The 23600-nt window shown below is 36.4% G+C and overlaps 1 protein-coding gene across 1 annotated transcript in view; it reads left to right on the forward strand.

Annotated features, from left to right (window-relative positions):
* Nucleotides 1–5157: 5157 nt before the first annotated feature.
* LOC105398625 overlaps nucleotides 5158–23600 on the forward strand; it is a 66759-nt gene continuing 48316 nt past the window's right edge. Inside the window, exons 1-2 of the mRNA XM_048626346.1 lie at nucleotides 5158–5411; nucleotides 12582–12676. Of these exons, the coding sequence (XP_048482303.1) occupies nucleotides 12619–12676 (58 nt within the window). The 5' untranslated portion in view covers nucleotides 5158–5411; nucleotides 12582–12618. The remainder of the gene's footprint in view (nucleotides 5412–12581; nucleotides 12677–23600) is intronic.

The raw sequence follows: 23600 nt of genomic DNA on the forward strand, positions 1-23600 counted from the left end.
TCTACCTCGTAGAATCATCATCATCAGCCAATAATCATCCACTGCTGGACATAGGCCTCTCCCAAGGAGCGCCACAACACTCGGTCCTCGGCCTTCCTCATCCAACCACTACCCGCCACCCGCCTAAGGTCGTCAGTCCAGCGGGCAGGAGGGCGTCCCACGCTGCGTTTGCCTGTTCGTGGTCTCTACTCGAGAACTCGTCTACCCCAACGGTTATCGGTTCTTCGGCAGATATGACCAGTAGAATAACTTACCGATAAAATGACAGCTCATATCGAATTTACTCTTCTTTGACTAAAATGGGTTGTTATATGCTTAACGTGTCTGTTTGTATGTGTGTTGTGTTTGATCTGTCGAGGTACGGTAGTTCCCAAAAGGCTGAACCGATTTTCGATTTGATCTGTTCAGGTAATATTACCCCGAGTGTTCTTAGCTATATTTTATCAGAATCTGCTTAACCGTTAAAAATGTATGCGACCTTTAGGCCTAGTTTCACCACAGTCTGTTAGATAATTAACACCCCTGTTACATTGTAATGTCATCAAATATACGTCATCTCCACAATAAATTTTTGACAGATGTGTCAAAAGTTAACAATATATCCCTCCAAACGCTAATCTGAAACTTGGGCTTAGTGTTTAATGCCGGGTGTTTTTAACGTTGGTTACGTTATTTGATTCTAGCGCAGCCCCCCAGGTCAGGGTTCCAGCTGTAGTCTCCTCTCTAGAGGTTAGCGGTGACGTCAGCAGGTCCCGGCTGCATCGATCCGCGCACTGCAGCTGCGCTGTAGGGATGGGTATTATAGTTAATTTTTTACTTTTTTTGTAGTAATCTGACACCTTATTATTTTCTTAATTCCCTGAGCAAAACCCAAAGTAATATATATTACTAGCTGTTCCCGCGCGCTTCGCTTCGCCTTATAAAGTTTTCCCGTGGGAATTCCGGGATAAAAAGTAGCCTATGTTCTTTCCCAGGGTCTAGACCGTATGTATACCAAATTTCATTCAAATCCATTCAGTAGTTTTGGCGTGAAAGAGTAACAGACAGACAGACAGACAGACAGACACAGTTACTTTCGCATTTATAATATTAGTTAGGATGACAATGGGTAAAATATTTTAGGTGACACGAAGCGCCCATATAAAACTAAGAATAAAAATACATTAATATAGTTAAATAGAAATCTTTATACTAACTCAAATTACAGTAGGTATTATAAGGTCCGTATAATGCTAATAATGTGTCTGGCTGGCTGCCATTGTCTATTGCAAGCTATAATTATCAATAATGGCTTATATCGGCGATGTCTACATGACAAATTTTACATTTCACATTAAATTTTAATTATTTGCAGCAGGCAATATTGATAATTTTTGCTTCTATGCCATCTGTCAGTAGTCTTCGGTATCTCTTGGTACTTGGCAGGATCTATAGCTGGACTAACAAGTCTTGCGAGCATCGAAGATAGATGTCTCCACAGTATTTTTGGCCAAGTTACGTAAATCTCATTTTAAATTCTAAAGTCTGTTTGTTATCTCAGATACTTATTGCCAATTTCTCTATTGTCGGTTATCTAACCGACTGGGATTGATTTATAAATTAAACGTCATCTCCATATAAAATTCATGACAGATGTGTCAAAAGTTAACCACTACTCCCTGGTTATTCTCTAACCGAGAACGGAGAAATTGGCACTAAATTGACAGATTCTAACGGTTCATCAACAGTCGATTGTCCCGCGATTAAGTGACGTATCGTTCTATTGGCGGGACAATCGACTTTTGATCGTTCAGAATCTGTCAATTTAGTATCTGAGATTAAAAAACAGACTTTAGTTACTATAAGTTTTATAACGTCAGCACATCACTAAAGTGTCCTGTTCCTATCTGCGTCACGACCCACCCACATTCGCAATTCTACCCACATCCCTTGAATCAAGCTAAATTCAACCTTCGCTGAAACCTAATAAGAGCTCCACTACCGGCAAATTTAAACTGTAAACTATTTATGGAAGTTTCAAGCTACAGTTTCAGATTTCAGTATGATAACAGAGGTTTACATAATTGAATTGTGTGATGCAATTTGTCGGTTGTGTAACGTGATTGTGCGTTTTAGCACATCTAGTGTGTTAACCCACCAACCCGCAGTGGACCAGGGTGGTGGGAAATGGTCCAAGCTTAGGAAGGCAGTTTAGTTTAGTTTAGACCTTGGGGATATGCACAAAGGTTCCACTCAAGAGAGCCAGGCGCAGGTACTTACACCCCCACAGAAAATAGAATAGAATAGAACGTGATTGTGAAGCCACATTATACATATTATAGGGTCTTGCAAAAAGTTTTATTTATGATATATAATGGTACTTACAGTTGCTCAGATTAATGATATGCGAAAAAGATGGGGTGTCACATAAAAAAAGACATAGCAAAGCCTGTCCGCATTTTTTTTACTGTTAAACTGTTTTTAAGTTCAACCTAATGACAACCATTTTGTTCCAATGAATAAGATTTGTATCTTACCTAATCTAACCGTGTTATTTGTCGAGACGTTTTGCACGGAAACTCCATTTAGTGCGTATATTGTTAATCTACGGGTCCACACACCGAGTTTGGGGCTTGCAGAGGTCAATGACCAAACTTGTTTTAAGGACCATTAAATGTGCACGCACAGACATTCCATACAATGATATTATATTACCTATTTATATTTAGTTTGTGATTTAAATTCGGATAAGTACTTTAATATTTAATTTGCTAAGTAGGTACTTTATAATATTCAATTGTTATGAGAAGCTATTTAAGAAATATATGTTTTATCCTGCTAAGTAAGGTTTTTCATAAACCTAACTACTTATTACAGTTTTCAGATATCGATAAATTTCAAGATTTATTTCGATATTTCCGATACCTCGGCTACCTTCTACAGAGTGATGGAAGTATTGACAGGGATGTGACGAGACGAATGAATGCGGGATGGATGAAATGGAAACAACTCACCGGCACGACGTGTGATCGCTAGATGCCAATCAAGATCAAAGGCAAAATATACCGGCCTTATGACGGTGATGTTGTATGGGGCTGAGTGCTGGGCAACCAAAGTATGTGATGAGAAAAGGATGCATGTGACAGAGATGAGAATTTTGAGATGGATGTGTGGTGTTACAAGAAAAGATAGAATACGAAATGTGTATATGTTAAGGGGAAGTATGAAAGTGGCTCCTATAGTGGAGAAGTTGAAAAGCCATCGCCTTTTTTGGTTTGGGCATGTCATGAGAAGAGAAGAATGTGACAAAGAAAGTGTTGTAAATGAGACCTGAAGGAAGGCGTAAGAGGGGAAGACCAAGAAAGACGTGGCTTGATTGTGTGAAAGAAAATATGAGAAAGTGTGGAGTGAATGAGGATATGACAGAGGATAGGGTAAAATGGCGTGACATGACGCACAAAGCCGACCCTAAATAAGGAAAAGCCTAGGAAGAAGAAGATAAACAAGATTTATTTAGGCAACTTTTATTTATTTATTTAACTTTGCCTGCCTTGCTTTAAAGATAGGATAGGAAGTAAGTAGATAATATATTCTATGTTTGTCAATATAATATAAAACTATAAATTACTGTTATAGTAAGTAAGTAGTAGTTATTAAAACTGGCCATAAGTCCAACCTGATAGTAAGTAATTATGAACAGTTACCAACAAAAGCACATTCCATCTAACATTATGTGAGAGCCATTAATTAAATACTGACGATGAAATATTCAAATTAAACACAATCAATTAAAATCACTACATTATCATAAACACCGGAGAGGTCACTCTATCTTAAACCATAGACTAATTTTAAACTAAGTTTCGGAGAGGTTATGCACTAAACACGACTCTATTTCGTTGCATTAACGTACCGCATTAAAGTGACCCCCCAGATCCACTCGAGCGAAGACGCGGCAAAACGCTAGTTTTTTCACACACACACATATATAATACACATACATACACACACTTCCGTATGCATACACCTACTCAAACAGCTTTATAGAGCCTTCGTATTCGATGCACGGATAGTCAAGTATGGCTGGTGTTGCCAGTGTAAGGACTTTCTACTGTGATGGTAGGTTTTGTTACAAATTTGATCCGATAAATCACAAAATGTAAGGTGAATCATTTTATAAATAGATTATTACTTATGTCATAATTATTATTGCTAAGGCCTGAAAGCAAAGTTCATATTATGAAAATTGAGGTTAACGCAATCATAGAATTTAATGAATCAATCAATAATTTTTACGTTGCTAATGCTAAATTAAAATATGCCTTCAGAATCTCTATCATATCATGATAAAGAGCAAATTGTCTTCTTCCACTCTAGTTTTTGAAACTCATTTTTATATTAACTGGGTATGTTTCTTAATATTACGATGCTAGTAGGGAATACAAGCCCGGGATCCCGGTCCCCGGCAAAATATATATAATTTATAGTATAATATGTAAATATATTTTATGTATTTCTATTAATTTAATTATCTAGTGACTATATTTAGTTTTTCCTGTTTTTTTTTTTTTTGCACCTTTCTACTTGTTTTCTTGTACCTCCTGTAGGTTGGCTGGTAGAAAATGCTTTTAGCATTAAGTCCACCTTTTGTACACTTATGTTATATTTGTGCAATAAAGTATTAAATAAATAAATAAATAAATAATTATGATACCTTTTGTGTAAGATGATTAACAAAATGTATAATAGGGAATATGCATTTTTTTATATTCTTATTCAATAGATTTACGTTGAATTACGAAAGTTTTTTTGTACTTTTCAACAATTATTTACTCGGTCAAAAATAAATTAAATAATCAAAAATATTAGGTAATTGAGGCATAATTTTGAAATAACGAAGTTTATTAAAATTAGCATCATGCTAGCCGTTTTCTTTCCCATCTATTATCTTTATAATGTTTACAAACAGGCTTCCAGTTTAATCATTCTACCCGCATCTCTCTACAGTGTTCCTCAAATATTCAAGTTAGCAAATTTTATTTAAAGGAAACATTCCTTTGTTGTTAAAAAGAAACAAAACTGATTGTTTATACCTACATAATGTTCAATTTTCTATTCGTTCCCGCTATTCTACCGGTAGAAATACTCACCCAAACACGGCAACCCAGCCCGGTATCGAACCTACACCTCGCAGGCAGTGCACGCCGAACCAGCGCTAGAAAAGCAGCGCCCGCGCAACCAAACAAAACACACTATAAAACCGTCAAAACTATCAACAAATAGAATCCTTCTTTCGAATTTTGAAAATCGAATTTCTTTCCGCCATTTTGTGTGATCAGCTGTTGCATTGTAAGGATCTAGTTAACTGTCACAAGGACAGCAGATTTTAGTATTGTGTTCAAATGAGATGACCTTTTGAGGATATTTATACGGTAAGTGATACCTAAGTTTTTTGTGCTTTTTTAGTTCTTGATAGTCTAAAGTTGTATTGTTTAAAGGATGCTGTTATATGAGAAGAATTTTAGGACCTTGTATGGAATGATGCATTGTATTTTGTATTAGTTTTATAACTATGTTACGAAATTTATTATCATGTCTACTAAGTGGCCAATTGGTTGATGAAGCTTAGTTCTTTTAAGTTATGCCAATATATTTAGTATAAGCAAAAGCACTTTATCTATAAGATGTGTTTTTATCATTATAAGTTTCTTATTTACCGTGGTCGGAGTCTAGATTCGTTAAGGAATATAATATTTAATTTCATGATTTAATCCATGATTTATTCCATGGGGGAATATAAGTAGGTAAATTCCTTATAGTAAGTACACTGTACCCTATTGAAGTCTCTTTTAGTCCACATCCATCCAAAGGTGGTCTTGAAAAGATTGCTATAAGCGATAAGACCGCCTTTTGTACCCCAGTAAGTTGTTATATAACTAAAATTTATAATTTATTATTATTATTCTTGGTGTACAAAATATAAAGATAATACTCAATCATTTATTGCATCCATAACTTATCTCTTTTGTTGTTTGTACGAAACGAAGGCATGTAAGTCCTTAATAAATCGCTTTTAGTGATAAGACCGCCTTTTTGGTACACGTGTTTGTATAAAAGCTTTGTAAAATCGGTTCTTGTGTACAAATCTATCTACTAAGTAACATCATGTTACAATATAAACCGACGACGGAAGCAATTATAAATTTTCAGCTGAAATTTTGTATAAAATTACACGTCGTATTTTGTTTCAGTAATTATTATGAAATGTTTCATAAAAGGCTCTTTGGTAATTAATTTTCGTTACTTTTCATATACCTATTATACAGTACATACGGGTACTGATTATGCTCACGACTGTGGTAGTCCTTGGATGAACAATATATGAACTTCATCAAAGCGGTAGACAGAGGTGACTCGAGCCACCGGCTTTTTCTCTGTACATTTGGTTTTGAATTAGTACAATGCACACGGTGAACTGTGAGACCAATCTAGATGTGCAGATTTCCTCACGATATTAAATTTGTAATTAAATTCCTTGATTCAAAAGAATTCATTGGTATAATCCAGGATTTGACCCCTCTGCCTCTCGTTTGAGATCATTGATAAATCTAAATCTTTCACCCATGAGATACCTAAGTCTTAAGTTCAAACGGGACGCCCTCCTGCCCACTGGATTGTCGACCTTAGGCGGGTAGCCGGTAGTGGCTGGATGAGGAAGGCTGAGGACCGAGTGTTGTGGCGCTCCTTGGGAGAGGCCTATGTCCAGCAGTGGACGATTATTGGCTGATGCCGCTATGGCATGCATATCTCATTTGTTGAATGTACTATGTTTTTGTGAGCACACTCAAATAGCAACAAACAAACAAACACTCACACCTTGTACTAATGTACTCCCTTGCGGGGTAGGCAGAGGTGCATTGCTGCACCCACTTTTCGCCAGTGTTAGTCCCAATGTAATAGGGGCGGGCCTATTGCCATTTTACGGACACATCCAAGACCCGAGAACAAATATCTGCCCCAGCCGGGAATCGAACCCGGGACCTTCGGCTCATTAGTCAGGGTCACTAAACACTACGCCATTCGGTCGTCTAAATAGCAATACTCCGAAATATCTGTTAAAATAACGGCTCAGAGATGCGAGTGTCAAGCTCAAACAATATATTAGTGGTGCCCTTTATAATACAGGTTTGCCCAGTGTCGTCTGAAGATACAGGATGTCCCTTTTAAAGTGCACATCAAAAAGATAGTCACTAAACTAGGAACACAACTCTTCACACGAAAACAAAGGATGTCCAAGGTTAAATGTCAAGGTGCACATCCGAAAAATTGTTGCACAACTCAATCTGAACAACATTGGCTTTTAGAAATTCGTAAAACAATGTAAGTGGGTATTCCCCATGTAAAAAGTCACGTGACCGACAATGTTTCTATGAAATCTCGTAAACAAAGACAAGATTTTTTTTAATTAAAAAAATACTTCGAATTTTTATAATCTGATTTTATTTATTATTTATATGATATTATAATTTATATGCTGCACACGTAGGGTTTTGCTTTAGTACCTGTACCCTTTTTGCAACACCCTGTATATTGGAACAAACTTGCATTTGGTTGCGGTGGTGAGTGTCGTGTCACTGTTGCGTGGGTTCAATGTCAATTATTTCATCAAGGGTGACTTATTGAGGTATTGTGTCTAATTTAAGTAGAATAATGCAAATTTGATTTTTAATTAGTTTATTAAGATGTTACTAAAGCAAAACAACCAAAAAAATATTGAAATATGGCTATTTTTTTATTTTCTTACAACTTCATTATTCATAATACAACCAAAAACATAATCATAAAAGAATCATTGTATACATAATGTGTATAAATTGTGAGAAAAATGCAAGAATTCATTGTAATAATGATGATGATAAGTGAGTGATGCGTGACATAGGCACAGTTTCCCATTTGATTAATTCTACCTAAGCATTAACTTAAGTCCTACCTACCGGAAAATCGACCAATCACAACGCTGCATTCCGAACTTAACCTACTCGTGGTATGCCGAAAGGGGTGACTTAGGGATCTCCGGGTTGATTGTGAACAACCTTATTTTTAAGACTTTACAGGGTGTTGCAAAAAGGGTACCTACACATACCCGAAATACTATACCAAAAGAAATTTTGACGTGATTTTTTACTATAGAGAGCGTATTTGTTATTCAGAATGACCCCCTGAGTTACCCTCACCCCCGGAGCGGTGGTAGCTCAGTCGGGTAAGCGCCCGCTTCTCACCCAAGAGATGCGGGTTCGAATCCCGGCGCTGACATGTACCAATGAGTTCTTTTAACTTAAGTACAATGTATACCATCGCTCTTACGGTGAAGGAAAACATCGTGAGGAAACCTGCATATCTAGGTTTAGCACATCTAGATATGTGAACCCACCAACCCGCAGTGGACCAGCGTGGTGGGAAATGGTCCAAGCTTAGGAAGGCAGTTTAGACCTTGGGGACATGCACAAAGGTTCCACTCGAGAGAGCCAGGTGCAGGTACTTACACCACCACAGAGAATAGAATAGAATAGAATACCCTCACCCCCTTTCGGCTTAGTATAACCATTTTCCCTGTAGATTATAATATGCAGCAATACCGCTATTAGGTATAACAATTTTCAATACATATACCTTACTTTTCTGTAATGACGGGCCTACCTAGTAGGTATCTCATTGAACTTGTAATAGATATAAGTACCTACCACGGTATAAATTAAATTAATTAAATTCATTTATTTCAGATAACTTGATCTATATTCAGTACATGTCATAAAATTCAATAAACAAAAAACAATACAATTAACAACGAGCACAAGAATTAACATAAGTACAATTTATCATAAATCAAATTAATACATAAATTCAGGATTAAATACAATATTTAAAAAAATAAGAATAATAATAATTTCAGATTATAAATATAGGTATAACCTTGACTTATCTAAGCAGCATAACATAACATCAATTAAAGAATTAATGTACATAAAATACCTATTTCATGTTTTTAGTAATTTTATTACTTTTCTCCGAGATATTAAATGCATAATTTCTCCATTATATAATTGCTGTATTTACGACCACAGAATGCATAATTCCTTGGAATGATGTCAGTAATTTAGTAGATAGTTATGTAAATCCTATTTTTATTGGACTTTAAGAATAGTAACCCTAGTTACTATTCTTAAAGTACTTATAACGAAACACGAGGTTAGAACCTATTCTAACCTCGTGTTTCGTTATAAGTACCTGTATATTATACGGTTTATTCTTACATAAATACAATACATGCAAACACTCACACCTTGTACTAATGTACTCCCTTGCGGGGTAGGCAGAGGTGCATTTAGTTATAAGCATAAAGTTGAAAAGATGCTCGAGGAGTTTCTTTCGCCATTTTTTTCCTCCTTAATGACGGGGCCTTTGTGAAATGGTGGTAGATTATGACTTTTGACAAGTAATTCTAATATTCTACGTCGAAAAAATAAACGATTTCATTTCATTTCATTGCTGCACCCCCTTTTCGCCAGTGTTATGTTAGTTTCAATGTAATAGGGGGCGGGCCTATTGCCATTTTACGTGCACATCCAAGAACCGAGAACAAATATCTATGTTTTATATAAATATCTGCCCCAGCCGGGAATCGAACCCGGGACCTTCGGCTCAGTAGTCAGGATCACTAACCACTACGCCATTCGGTCGTCTGTATTCTTACATAGATTAACGATCAAGTTTCACATATAGAAACAAAAAAAAATCTTTCCGCATTTAGGTTACTGTCAAACCGTTTTACGTTCAACCTAATGACAACCATTGCTAAAATAAATAAAGTCACAAATCTTCCAACCAAACTAATGCAAAATAAGAGCTCAATTCCACCAAAGTGGGGTGTTATTTGTAGAGACATTTCTTTTGCATTGACACTGCTTCAAGTTCGTATAAAATATCGTTGGGTTTCTTCATACTCGTAATTTTTCTAAACACAGAACAATTTTTTTCACAATGACCTCCAGAGGGGCACCTTTCGGCTTAGTATAGGTAGGTACGGTCGCCTGCGCCTAAAAGTATACAGGCGGAGTTTATAAAATGGCGATCCCCGATGATGAAGGGACCAGCTACATCTGTTATAAATCCGGGGACGTGTTGTGTGTGATGTGTGTAGCAGTGGTGTTTATGTGGATGTGCTAGAACAGCATGTGAGCATGAGATCGCTATTTTAAAAACTCCGCCTGTATACTTTTAGGCGCAGGCGACCGTACTTGCCATTTTTATAACACCCTGTATCTATATAGGCAGAAATCTCTAATGAGATTCCGTTCAGTGTCTGTTCCCAGTGATTAATTCGTAATAATTAAATAAATAATGAGGTTCGGTCGGGATTCAAACCCGACACGCCTCGGTGGCGGGCGGCCAAGCGTTGCCCACTGCGCTGGACGGACAGATTAACTGTACTAAGTGTGGTGTATACAGGGTGTTTAGAAAGCAAAGGCGAGTAGTAAATGTTAGTCTAATGAGCTTCTAATCGAACAGCTTTCATATGATTTTAATTAAAGTAAAATCAGAAAAACTAAAAGTTTAAAACATTTATAAATAAAGTAAACAAAGAAAATATATTTTTAAAAACATATATTTTTCTATGTTAACTGAAATTAATATCGTTTCATATTTCCTCCGTACTAAAAATATATGGGCATGACAAAAATACAAAGAAACGAAATACCTTCTACCCCAGCAAAATAGAGTCATGGTTAGAGCAGTGGCTTTACGATTTTTTTTCATAAGTGAACCACTGCACTAGTTCTTGTCGTGTCAGTCATACGTCATACGTCACAATTATTTGACTAGCAAGAGTGACGGAACAGAGAGTGCTCTTGAGTACAATAATAAAATCCGGAACTCAGTAAAGAGCCTTTAGTTTTTGTACACCCTGTATATATGTAGGTACCTGGTTGTAATTAAATTCAGGTGTACTTACTGGAATAAAATCGTTGTCTGTTAATAAACCACTTGCTTTTAAAGAAACATAAGTGAGTAGATGGGTACTAAGGTGTAGGTTTTTAATTATGTACCTAGGTACGTACTTTTCGCATACATAGTAATAAATAGGAGCACAACTCATGAAAAATATGTGGTTTGAAGTTTTTGTGATTCAGAAAGAGGGAGAATTGTTAATGTGGTTATTTTCAATTTTATCAATAAAACGACCAGACCCTGTAGGTATTGTGTTACTTTTGTGGCGTTAGAATCGGGTGATAATTGGAAAAAACTTAGTGATTTATTAACCAAAAACAAATCTTCATACTTACTACAGATTTGTCAGTAAAAAGTCATTAATTGATAATTCTTTAAGTTGACAGCCATTTCATAGCATCCGATCCCACTCGGATTTACAGAATACAGGGGAAGGACTGACCTAATCTACCTATATTACCTACCTTATATTCTTCTGTACTACTTACTTACTAACGAAATTGCAAAACATTCTGCTGAATATATTATTATTTCGTAGCATTCATACATAATAATGTTGTTGATATTGCTTACATATACATTTTAACGTAAATTTATGTACAAATGAATCGAACAATTCGTTTTAACATGTTATTAATATAATATTTACTAGCTTTTCCCGCGAACTCAGGAACAAAATAGCTTATGTGTTATCCAGCAGGGTGTTAGCTTACTACAGGCCAAATTTCATAAAAAAATATCTCTCATATATATGTAACTTTCACGTTTATAATATTAGGTTTTTCCTTGGGTTATCGTGCTTTTGGGCCCATCCATCGGACAAGCCTTCTCACTTTAACTTTTAAAGTCGTAACGTTTATAGCTAAACCCAGCTTTGTTGTATGACCTAGACCGTAAAAAGTAGTCTTTACGGGATATTCGGTACCTAGGTACTACTGATACAGAATGTACCTATGTATGGGTATTTACGTAGATACATCGTCCTCTGTACTTTTAATTATGCTTTTTACCGGAGAATATTCTTTTTAGCGGACTGAACATAATATTTATGTTAGAGTTTAAGAAGGAGGTGACTCAGGAGGTAAATTTCAACAACTTTTGTTTATTAAAAAAAAAAAAAAAAAAAAACACGCACTCACGCCTTGTACTAATGTACTCCCTTGCGGGGTAGGCAGAGGTGCATTGCTGCACCCACTTTTCGCCAGAGTGTTATGTTAGTCCCAATGTAATAGGGGGCGGGCCTATTGCCATTTTACGGGCACATCCAAGACCCGAGAACAAATATCTGTGTTTAAACAAATATCTGCCCCAGCCGGGAATCGAACCCGGGACCATCGGCTCAGTAGTCAGGTCACTAACCACTACGCCATTCGGTCGTCTTCGTTTTGTTTATTTATTTTTGGAAATTCGTAAATAAATTATTTAAAAGTCCCTGAGTCACTTCTTTTTTGTTTAGTATGATACAACTTTTGCATCACCTTGTATAGGCTGCTCCCGTTATAAGAAAAGTATAATTTCTTACAAAAGATAAATAGGCTGTTAATTATAACAATTTATGATCTGAGTTATAATAAAACTAATTTCTTTTGTTTCAGATTTATTACAATAGTGGAGTGAAAAGTCATCACAAAAATGTCTCCTTTAAAGCTAGTTTTATGCCTTGGGCTGGTTCACATGGTTTATGCCAAAGGTGAGTACCTACCTATGTACTTCGATTGTTATCATTTTTATTCTTCTTCTTCTTTCGTGTCAGTGAAATGCGATTTTTTATATTCGTCCAGACCAAAAAGAAGCAACTTTGATAGCATTCTGGTTGGCCTGGAGTAAGTCTTCCCGTGTGCAGGTGGAAGGGCACAGGGGACAGGAGAGTAAATGCTCCATAGTCTGGGGGGCGGTACCACAGTCGCATAGGTTGGTACCAACGGTATAGCCCCACTTACAGAGATTGTCCTTGCAGCAGCCTACGTCTGCTCGCATCATTTAATCATCACTCTAATCATTTTTATTGATTAGAGTAAGCTGTATTAAATGCGACGTATTTTTGAGGCTTAGGTTTTATTTATATTTATTTAATCATACATATCTTTAGGCATTGCTTATAAGGTTTCGCAGATTATTGGTACGTAAGTATATAAGATATATTATACAAGGTGTTGCAAATAGTGGCATACTAAGCCGAAAGGGATGATTACTAGAACAAAAGTTGATGTTGATGATTGTTGAGTTAGATTCTCGGTTTGCTAATGGTGGTAATGAATGTATATATAAAACAGCACAAGATATAACCTTCTCATGTTTGTCATTATTTCTTATGTGTAATGTTTGTTATATTGTTATTTTGAATTTTAAGTATGTTTTTGGTCACCAAATAGGTACTTTTAACGTGTGTTTTGAATCTGAGATATCTTTGTTGGCATGAGTATTAAAAGTAATCCTTATATTAGGTAATTAATAGTATTCTAAGCTGTTTGTTTCCCGAATAAATCAAACTAAACTAATAATGGTAGCCCAGCTAGTCATCTCTACATTAAACATGTCCATACTAAACAAAGCATATCCATCCAGTTCGAAATTCAACGGACGACCGGATGGCGCAGCGGTTAGCAACGCTGACTCTTGTGCCGAAGGTCCCGGGTTCGATTCCCGGCCGGGGCAGATATTTGTTTAAACACAGATATTTGTTCTCGGGTCTTGGATGTGCCCGTCAAATGGCAATAGGCCCGCTCCCTAATACATTGGGACTAACATAAACACTGACGAAAAGTAGGTGCAGCTGCAGCAATGTACCTCTGCCTACCCGGCAAGGGAGTACATTAGTACAAGGTGTGAGTGTTTATATTATATTTATATTTATTCAAAATTCAAATCCTCCATAACAGAGACTCTGAATCATTGTGGACACATCACCCGCCCACTATAAAGTGGATGACCTTAGGGTTTCAAATAAGGTAGTAGATGGTAGTAGGTAGTTACACAGTACCTCTTTGTGTAAAGTCTGGGTGACGCCAACGAACGTAAGCCCACGCATGGAACAGTGGTATACATCCTTACTAATATTATAAATGCGAAAGTAACTGTGTCTGTCTGTCTGTCTGTCTGTCTGTCTGTCTGTCTGTCTGTTACTCTTTCACGCCAAAACTACTGAACGGATTTGTTTGAAATTTGGTACACATACGGTCTAGACCCTGGGAAAGAACATAGGCTACTTTTTATCCCGGAATTCCCACGGGAAAACTTTTTAAGGCGAAGCGAAGCGCGCGGGAACAGCTAGTAATTAATATGTATATACTGTATACTTAGTATAAAAGTCCCGCAAATTGTAACAGATATCTGCAATTCTACATAGAGCCTATTTATCATCATCTCGACCCATCACTTCCCCACTGCTGAGGCACGGGTCTCCTTCCAATGAAGGAAGGGTTTAAGCCTAGTCCACCACGCTGGCCAAGTGCGGGTTGGTGGACGCCAACACAAGCAAGCTTGTGCTGAGAGAGTTGTCGGGTAAGTGGGCAACCCGACTGTCAGATGTTTTCAAGCTGCCCGAAGGCCTCTGTCTATGATATCTTTAGGTACCTATATGGGCTGGACATAGACCTCTCCTAGGATCTCCTCTGCGAAGCTTCTATATTTAGAGCCTTAGCATAAAAAATGCCTCGAGAAATTGTAGAAAACGATACTAAATTCTTTATTTCTTAAAAAAATGTGTAAAGATTCAGTAGATAATTTAATCACATATTTTATGAACAAAAGTGCCTTCGTACATAAAATATTATTCCCTAAAGTCCTGTGAACGTTATCCAGAAAAATAATTGAATAGACTTATTAAAGTTAATTGTATATTCAAGAGTGTTTTTTGTAGGCGTTACATTATGAAGCTTCTTTATTGTTTAAAACATAAAAACCTTAGATTAACGACATACGAACCAGATGGTTTGTGGATGTTGTCACAGACAAAAATAAAGCAAAAATCAATCAGCATTTTTTTAACCTACTGTCGAACCGTTTAGTGCCAATTTCTCCTTTGTCGGTTATCTAACCGACCAGGGACCGTTCATCAATTATTCGTCATCTCCATATAAAATTCACATATGTGTCAAAACTCAACCACTAATACTTGGTTATGCCCTAACCGACTATGGAGAAATTTGCACTTAAAGTTCAATTAAATCCCAAATCTTGAAACATCAAAACCTAATTCAAAATAAAAGCTCAATGGTAGAAGTAGGGTATTATTAAATTTGTCAAGTCATTTCTTTTGCACTCACACTTAATCTATTTTGTATTAAAATATAGTTGATAAATTGATTTTTTCTAAACGCCTACAAAGAACTAAGTACCTACTTATCTAATGTTTTTTTCTAATGTCAAATTCAACAATGTTCATAAGTATCTTCTTATTATCATGTTAGACAAGTATTTTTTGTGCAACTCAATACTAAATGATTCATCAAAACAGACCGTTAGGTACAGTTCAATGCCTCTCCAAATCGGCTTAGTAATCTAAAATTGTTTATTGACCATTAAGTGAGGAAATATTATCAAACAATGTGATTGAATCAATCTTCAATTTATATTTCTGCCATTGCTAATTTCATTTAAACATCGTCTATTTATCAAATTCAAAATGAAGCGCAATAATGTTTTATGAATTATTAAAATAACTGGTAGGCGTAGGTACTTGTGTGGGGTTACCAGTGTTACCACCACCGAACAATCCTTAGGCAGCGTCGCTGGCTTGTCTAATCTGATGTAATGTGTATGGATCTGGACAGATTTTTGATAGGCGATGATATGTTAGTAGTAGTTAGTAGGTAATATGTTACCACTTTTGCGACAACCTGTATTTATAAGTATTTATCAGCTGCCGCTGCACGGGTTCTTTATCGCCGTACACAAAGTCACTATATCGTGATTCGCCATAAATACGGCGGAACGCGCATTAAATGAGTTTATCGACGTCGATAACAGACCCGTGCCGCGGCGGCAGGTGCAAAGACCCTAATCCGTGCTACATAGCGGAAACTCTATATTTTATTGTTACTTGAACAACTAATTATTCACAGCTTGTTAGAAATCCTTACATTGTTTAGAGATAACTTCGTGATTCGATGTGGGATGTTTGAATGTATTGTAAGAATGATGTCGTGAAATGAACGTCATAGCTTTAACAGTTAAAACTGTTTTGCAACTAACTCGATAAGGTTTAGTGAAAGCGATGAAACGGGGCCTTATTTATATTGTGCTAATGTTATACAGGTTGTTGCAAAAAGGGTATACTAAGCCGAAACCTACATGTGCAGCATGGTTTATCTAACCCCGAAAATTAAATCAGAATGTCAAAATTCACGAAAAAAAACACTCTGTATGTCACATTTGCATCATTCTGTAGGTATGATACAGACCAAAAGTTTGAAGCCCATTTCAGTAACATTAATGTATGGTATAGTAATAATGCTGATTGAAGAATTATAATCATAGTATTATGCTGAGTCAGAACCCTTTGCTGACATGATAAATACACATGTTACTTATCTATCTGTCTGTCTCATATTAATGTTGTGTGTTTATGTAATCTTAAACTTAATGTTGCTGTGTAACCTGTGTATGTACGGTAAATAAATAACTTATCTATCCATTTATCTATCTAAGAATGGAATAGAATACTACTTTATGGACTTAAAAACAATTTACACAAATAACAATTTACAATATAACGCAATAGGCGGCCTTATCGCTAAAAGCGATCTCTTCCAGGCAACCTTTGGGTGGAGGAGAGACTTAAAGAATAAATGAGGAAGGTGTACAAAATGTAGTAAACATTCATGTTTAATAATAAATACTTAAATACATACATACATAATGTAATCAAAGTTATATAGATTTATATAATATAGGTAGGTACTATTGCAAGATGGAGGAAAGATTATGTCCCATTTTTTACAAAATATTTAAGTAGGTACTAGAATTTATACTTTCAAAATATACCTATATCGTAACCCGTTAGTTCTGCCTGCCATATCAGCGAGTGCTCTGACGAAAGCGTGCACTTATAAGGAACACTGTAGGGTGACCATACACTCGCTTTAAAGACTTATGTATGTCGGTTTTCACCAAGAAATCTTAAAAAGTTCCCTTATTCAGGATTACTTACGTTAAGGGTCAATTTATACTGGGGCAGAGTCGAAGCGCAGCGAAGCGTCAAATTCTTCACAACTAAAGCAAAGCCGCACGAATGGTTGGTTGCGTTGGTCACGCGTAGACGCGCGAATCGCGAAGAATGCGCGCGACTTTTTAAAATCTCAGTAGCAATGTGTGCGTTATGCTGTGGAATTAATGTTGTATTTGTAATGTTCAGTATTGAATAGACGCTTCGATGCGCTTCGACTCTGTACTAGTATAAATTGACCCTAAGAGATTCCCTAAAATGTATACATATACATGTGTAATGTATAAATGTATGTCTATGTAAATTTATTTTCGTCTTCGAAATAGATACGAGTAGATTATGAAGACTAATAGAATAATAATAATAATATGCGGTGATGTTTTACACACAGCCATCTAAGCCTAAGCTAGGCAGACCCTGACTGCTACTCCGAAGGTCCCGGGTTCGATCCCAGCCGGGGAAAGTATTTGTTTAAAGACAGATATTTTATTCGGGTATTGGGTGTTAATACGAGTATGTATATAATATGTATCTTTGTATCTGTGTAGGTATATCAGCTGTCCTATACCTACCTATATTTACATGCTCTGACTAGCTTGGGATCGGATGGCCGTGTGTGAGATGTCCCCATTTTATTTTATAAAAAAAACTTAATACCTATATCCCACAAAATCCGTCCCCATAGTCACCCTACTCAGCCGGACACGCCGAGCACACGCATGATGTGCCGACATGCGCCATGTGGAAACTCGCCCTACATCACTGCAACTGTGTGAACCGGCCTTAGGGTCTATAGGGCACGCTCTCAATCTAGATTCTAGACCGCGATGAAAGGCGCTGGGTATTGGACAAGGTATTAGTTATGTTTTTTGTTTTTTTAATTCGTTATCTACGAGTTTTTGTCCCCTTTTGGAATTACTTTTGTATACACGTTTATGTGTTTAGATCGCATCCAGTGGCGTGCTTTGGGAGAGGCCTACGTCCAGCAGTGGACTGCTATAGGCTGATGATGATGATGACACGTTTATGAGTGACGTTAGCGTTTTCAGGTCAATGTACCCGACCCGACTGAGTAACTTTCATGTTGTGTCCAAATCTTAACTTGACTAGTAAATCTTTAGTCTAGGAGCACCTGAGTTTTGGCATTGGACAAAGTCTATAAAATATACACTGATAAAAAAAATATGACTGATAGGTCCATTATATCACTATCACTTTATAGTCTCTTCTCACCCAGTGAAACATTTCTAAGTCAAATCAAATCAAAAATATTAATTTAAACAACTTAGAATAATTTAAATTAGTTAGTACAATATTATGAAATTAAATTGGAAGTGTGTGAGCTAGAAAATTTATAACTTAATAATAATTAAACGCCCACCGTTCAATCTAGATTCTAGAAAATGGTAAAAGGTCATTTCTACTGTTTCTACACATAATTACAAAAAGGGAATTTCCAAGAATCGTTTCACAAAACTTGTTGAGACTTACTTACCACCTAAGAACTAGCCCGTTTCGATTTATTATACCACTTTTGCAACACTCTATATATATACAGGGTGTTGCAAAAAGGGTATACTAAGCCGAAACCTGCATGTGCAGCATGGTATATCTAAGCCTGAAACTGAAATCAGAAATTTCATTTTCCATAGAAACTTTGTTGGTCACGTGACTTTTACTATGGAAAAATATATATTTTTTTCGCGAATTTTCAAATTCTGATTTCAGTTTTGGGCTTAGACATACCATGCTGCACATGTAGGTTTCGGCTTAGTATACCAATTTTGCAACACCCTGTATACTTATATAGACATATTTTTTACAATAAAATTATAGTTTACTATAGCTGTTCCCGCGAGCTTCGCTTCGCCTTCTGTAGTTTACTTTACAAGGCGCCTCTGTTAGACTGTAAGGATATTGTAAATTAAATAAACACACTGGGGCATGCTGAAAAACAGCGTCGATCGAAAACCAGATTTCCGTCGACTTATGCTGAGCATGTCACCATTTGCCAAAAGAAAATTTTAATTTATTTGAAGTACTTGTTTTAATTTTAACTAAAATAAAATAGTATAATGTAACTTAGTCATAATTAGTTCTAATGTAGAATAACTTATGTATGGTCATTTATATTTTGGTAATAAAGCATATTTTACTTTTTTACTTACTTAAAAAGTTTTCCCGTGGGAATTCTGGGATAAAAACTAGCCTATGTTTTTTCTCAGGGTCTAGACCGTATGTACCTATACCAAATTTCTTTCTAATCCGTTCAGTAGTTTTGGCGTGAAAGAGTAACAGACAGACAGACAGGCACAGTTACTTTCGCATTTATAATATAAGGATGTATAGACTTGTTGATAATATAAGTAATTTAAGATACTTACCTAAGGAATACATTATTACAACTGTAAAAGTCTATAAGATATTTTTTTAAATTATACAGACCTGCGTATTTACATAAAAACCTACAGAAGTAGTATTATTTTCGTTGGATTATCCTTTCACAACAGTTAAAGTTAAAGTAAAAATAAGCAAACATAACATAACAACTCTTAACATTTACCCGTCTCATTAAAATAGCTTGTTAAAAAAACAAACCTACCGTATTCTAGAACCTAGGTCACAAGGTCTTGGCCGATTCAGTGTCACATAATATATTATTATTATTGTAATCCTAACTATAATATTATAAATGCGAAAGTAACTGTGTCTGTCTGTCTGTTACTCTTTCACGCCAAAACTACTGAACGGATTTGAATGAAATTTGGTATAGATATGGTCTAGACCCTGAGAAAGAACATAGGCTACTTTTTATCCTGGAATTCCGACGGGAAAACTTTTTAAGGCGAAGCGAAGCTCGCGGGAACAGCTAGTATTATAATATGTTCTTTGGTAGTTGCTAGAACATAGTACGCTGACGAGCAATTTAAAAGTTCCACTTACGAAATTTCGACACCAAATGATTAAAATCCCCAATGTTTTAAAACATCTAATTTAGAATTTTATCAATATAATTACGTTTTTAGTTGACAATTAATATCCTGATGCGCTGCTAAATGTACTTCAATACCTACTGAAAACGGGCGGCGTCACCAAGCTAGAGTATTCCGTTAAGGAGTAATTTGGTGATGTTGTCACTGGAAGTTTTTCATTATAAAATAAATAAATAAATATGTGGGGACATCTCACACACGGCCATCCGACCCCAAGCTAGGCAGAACCTGTGTTATGGGTGTCGGACATGTATACAAAATACATAGATAGATACATATTAAATATAAATATCAACACCCAAGACCCGAGTACAAATATCCGTCTTTAAACAAAAATCTGCCCCAGCCGGGAATCGAACCCGGGACCTTCGGCATAGCAGTCAGGGCCACTAACCACTGCACCATTCGGTCGTCAAATTCATTTCATTGCTAGTTAATGGATAAACCATTGTTTACTAAACAGAAACACATTCAATTCAGTCCCCGTCTCGCATATTTACGTGTTTACACACACACGCCAAGATTATAACATCACACTTTTCGGTCGCTGGTATCATCATCATCATCATTTTCATCATTAGCCTATAGCAGTTTACTGCTGGACGTAGGCCTCTCCCAAATCACGCCACTGGATGCGATCTTTAGCTTTCCGCATCTAATCATAACCAGCCACCTTTCGCAAGTCGTCACCCCATCTAGCCGGAGGGCGTCGCACACTACGTTTGCCTAGTCAGAACACGTTAACCCCATCGGTTATCAGTTCTTAGACAGATATGACCAGCCAACTGCCACTTAAGCTTACTAACTCGGTTTCGGTCGCTTGTATAAAAAAAACTAAACAAAACCTTAGAATAATCTAGTTTTTTAGATACAAATCTCTCCGTGTATTATGCTCAAGTGGGTCGCATTTCTCTTATCTTAGTAAATGCATGGCCACATCATTGTTATTGTTTAGTTATGGGAACTGATGGCTGTTGATAGGATCAGTGGTTAACATCGGAGACTGTTGAGATAATTATTGTCCCGGGTTCAGATTAGGTACAGGAGTTTTTTTTCACGACCACTCGAACGACCACCTTTTTTGAAAAACATCATGGCTTCATTTTAAACTAGCTGTTCCCGCGAGCTTCGCTTCGCCTTAAAAAGTTTTCCCGTGGGAATACTGTGATAAAAAGTAGCCTATGTTCTTTCTCAAGGTCTAGACCATATGTATACCAAATTTCATTCAAATCCATTCAGTAGTTTTGGCGTGAAAGAGTAACAGACAGACAGACACAGTTACTATCGCATTTATAATATTAAGTTAGGATCAGTAACTAGATAAGTACATTTAGTAGGTAATAGCTGTTCCCGCGCGCTTCGCTTCGCCTTACAAAGTTTTCCCGTTGGAATTCCGGGATAAAAAGTAGCCTATGTTCTTTCCCAGGGTCTAGACCGTATGTATACCAAATTTCATTCAAATCCGTTCAGTAGTTTTGGCGTGAAAGAGTAACAGACAGACAGACAGACAGACACAGTTATTATTAGTAGTTGATATTAGTTAGGATTAGGATTAGGATTAGGATCAGTAACTAGATAAGTACATTTAGTAGGTAATAGCTGTTCCCGCGAGCTTCGCTTCGCCTTAAAAAGTTTTCCCGTGGGGATACTGCGATAAAAAGTAGCCTATGTTCTTTCTCAGGGTCTAGACCATATGTATACCAAATTTCATTCAAATCTGTTCAGTAGTTTTGGCGTGAAAGAGTAACAGACGGCCGAATGGCGTAGTAGTTAGTGACCCTGACTGCTGAGCCGAAGGTCCCGGGTTCGATTCCCGGCTGGGGCAGATATTTGTTTAAACACAGATATTTGTTCTCGGGTCTTGGCTGTTGATATTTATAATAAGTATCTATCTATGTATTTGTGTAAATATATCAGCTGTCCGACACCCATAACACAGGTTCGGCCTAGCTTGGGGTCGGATGGCCGTGTGTGAGATGTCCCCACATATTATTATAGACACACACAGTTACTTTCGCATTTATAATATTAGTTAGGATCAGTAGATATTATAGTGCAATTTTTTTAACTACCTACTAACTATTTAATCATCCATCCTATATTAGTAAGACCCCCACTGCTCTATAAAACAAAAGACTATGTGAAAATATATTGTTCAAATATTGACATTTACAATAAAAGCTTTCATCACATTTCATCACAACTAGTGAGTAGGTTTGTGCCAGCTGCGTATGTGCAAAGTGGGTCAAGTGCACCGCAGTGTGGGTAGTGCAAACAGTTTTGTAATTACGCGTTCATAGTATAATTCGATATTGTGCAGCTTAGCAAAAATAAGTTAAATAAATAAATGTGTAGGCATAATCGGTGTTATGGGTGTCGGACAGCTGATATATCTACACAGATACATAACATACTAAATATAAATATCAACACCCAAGACCCGAGTACAAATATCTGTCTTTAAACAAATATCTGCCCCGTTAAGAAACTAAAAAAAGGTATAAATTTGGTAAATTTTACAGAGATTTTTTATCGTTGGCTGTTGCTTACATACCTACTTATAGGTTTAAATAAAAAAATATAAGTATCTAACAATAATAAATAAAGATACAGATTGATTTATCTATAATTAGTAGATTACATACTTTAATATCCCCAAAACGGTACTTAGTATGAGAGCCGAAATCTTATTTGTTACCACGACTGCTGAAATACATACAGATACATACGTAAGGGCTACTAGGCTCACTAGGGCTATTAGGCTAATCAACAAGGCATCTGAGAGGACTGACATTCTCACATGTTCTTTGGGTGAGTTCGCAAAGGTTATGTTTCATATGTTATGTGTTGATTAGTTTATTGTTTTTTTATTTTTAGTTGTTTGTGTCTTTTTAAGAAAGTTTTTTGTTGTGTTTGTTATTTTTCTTTATTATTGTGTTAGGTTTATCCTGTAAGATAATATAAGTAGTTAATAAATAAATAAATAAATAAAAATAAATATACTCACGATTGTAATCCCCGAAAGGGTAGTCAGAGGCGAGGTGACTCGAAAGCGAGTCGCCCGCTTTTCGCTGTACTCACATAGGTCACGAACCGTATCGCCGTTTTAGAATGAGCTCCTACAATGGCAATATACTGAAATATAAGTAATAAAATTAATCAATTAAACACTGACTAAAATAGTTATTGAGTTCCCGTTTCCAAACTTATTTGCTGGGCTGTACAAAGGTAGATAATTGGATCACTCAAAGGCTGTTGTTCTATTCTGATTGGACATTGAGTCCTGTATTGATCAATTTGAAGCCTTTGTCCAGTTATGTACCTAATAATGTACAGGGTGTTCCATTACTGTTTTATACCTAAAACTAAAGTCTGTTTTTTTATCTCAGATACTAAATTGACAGATTCTGAACAGTTCATGAAAAGTCGATTGTCGTAAGTGACGTATCGTTCTA

This window comes from Plutella xylostella, chromosome 2 (genome assembly GCF_932276165.1).
Source record: "Plutella xylostella chromosome 2, ilPluXylo3.1, whole genome shotgun sequence".
NCBI lineage: Eukaryota > Metazoa > Arthropoda > Insecta > Lepidoptera > Plutellidae > Plutella > Plutella xylostella.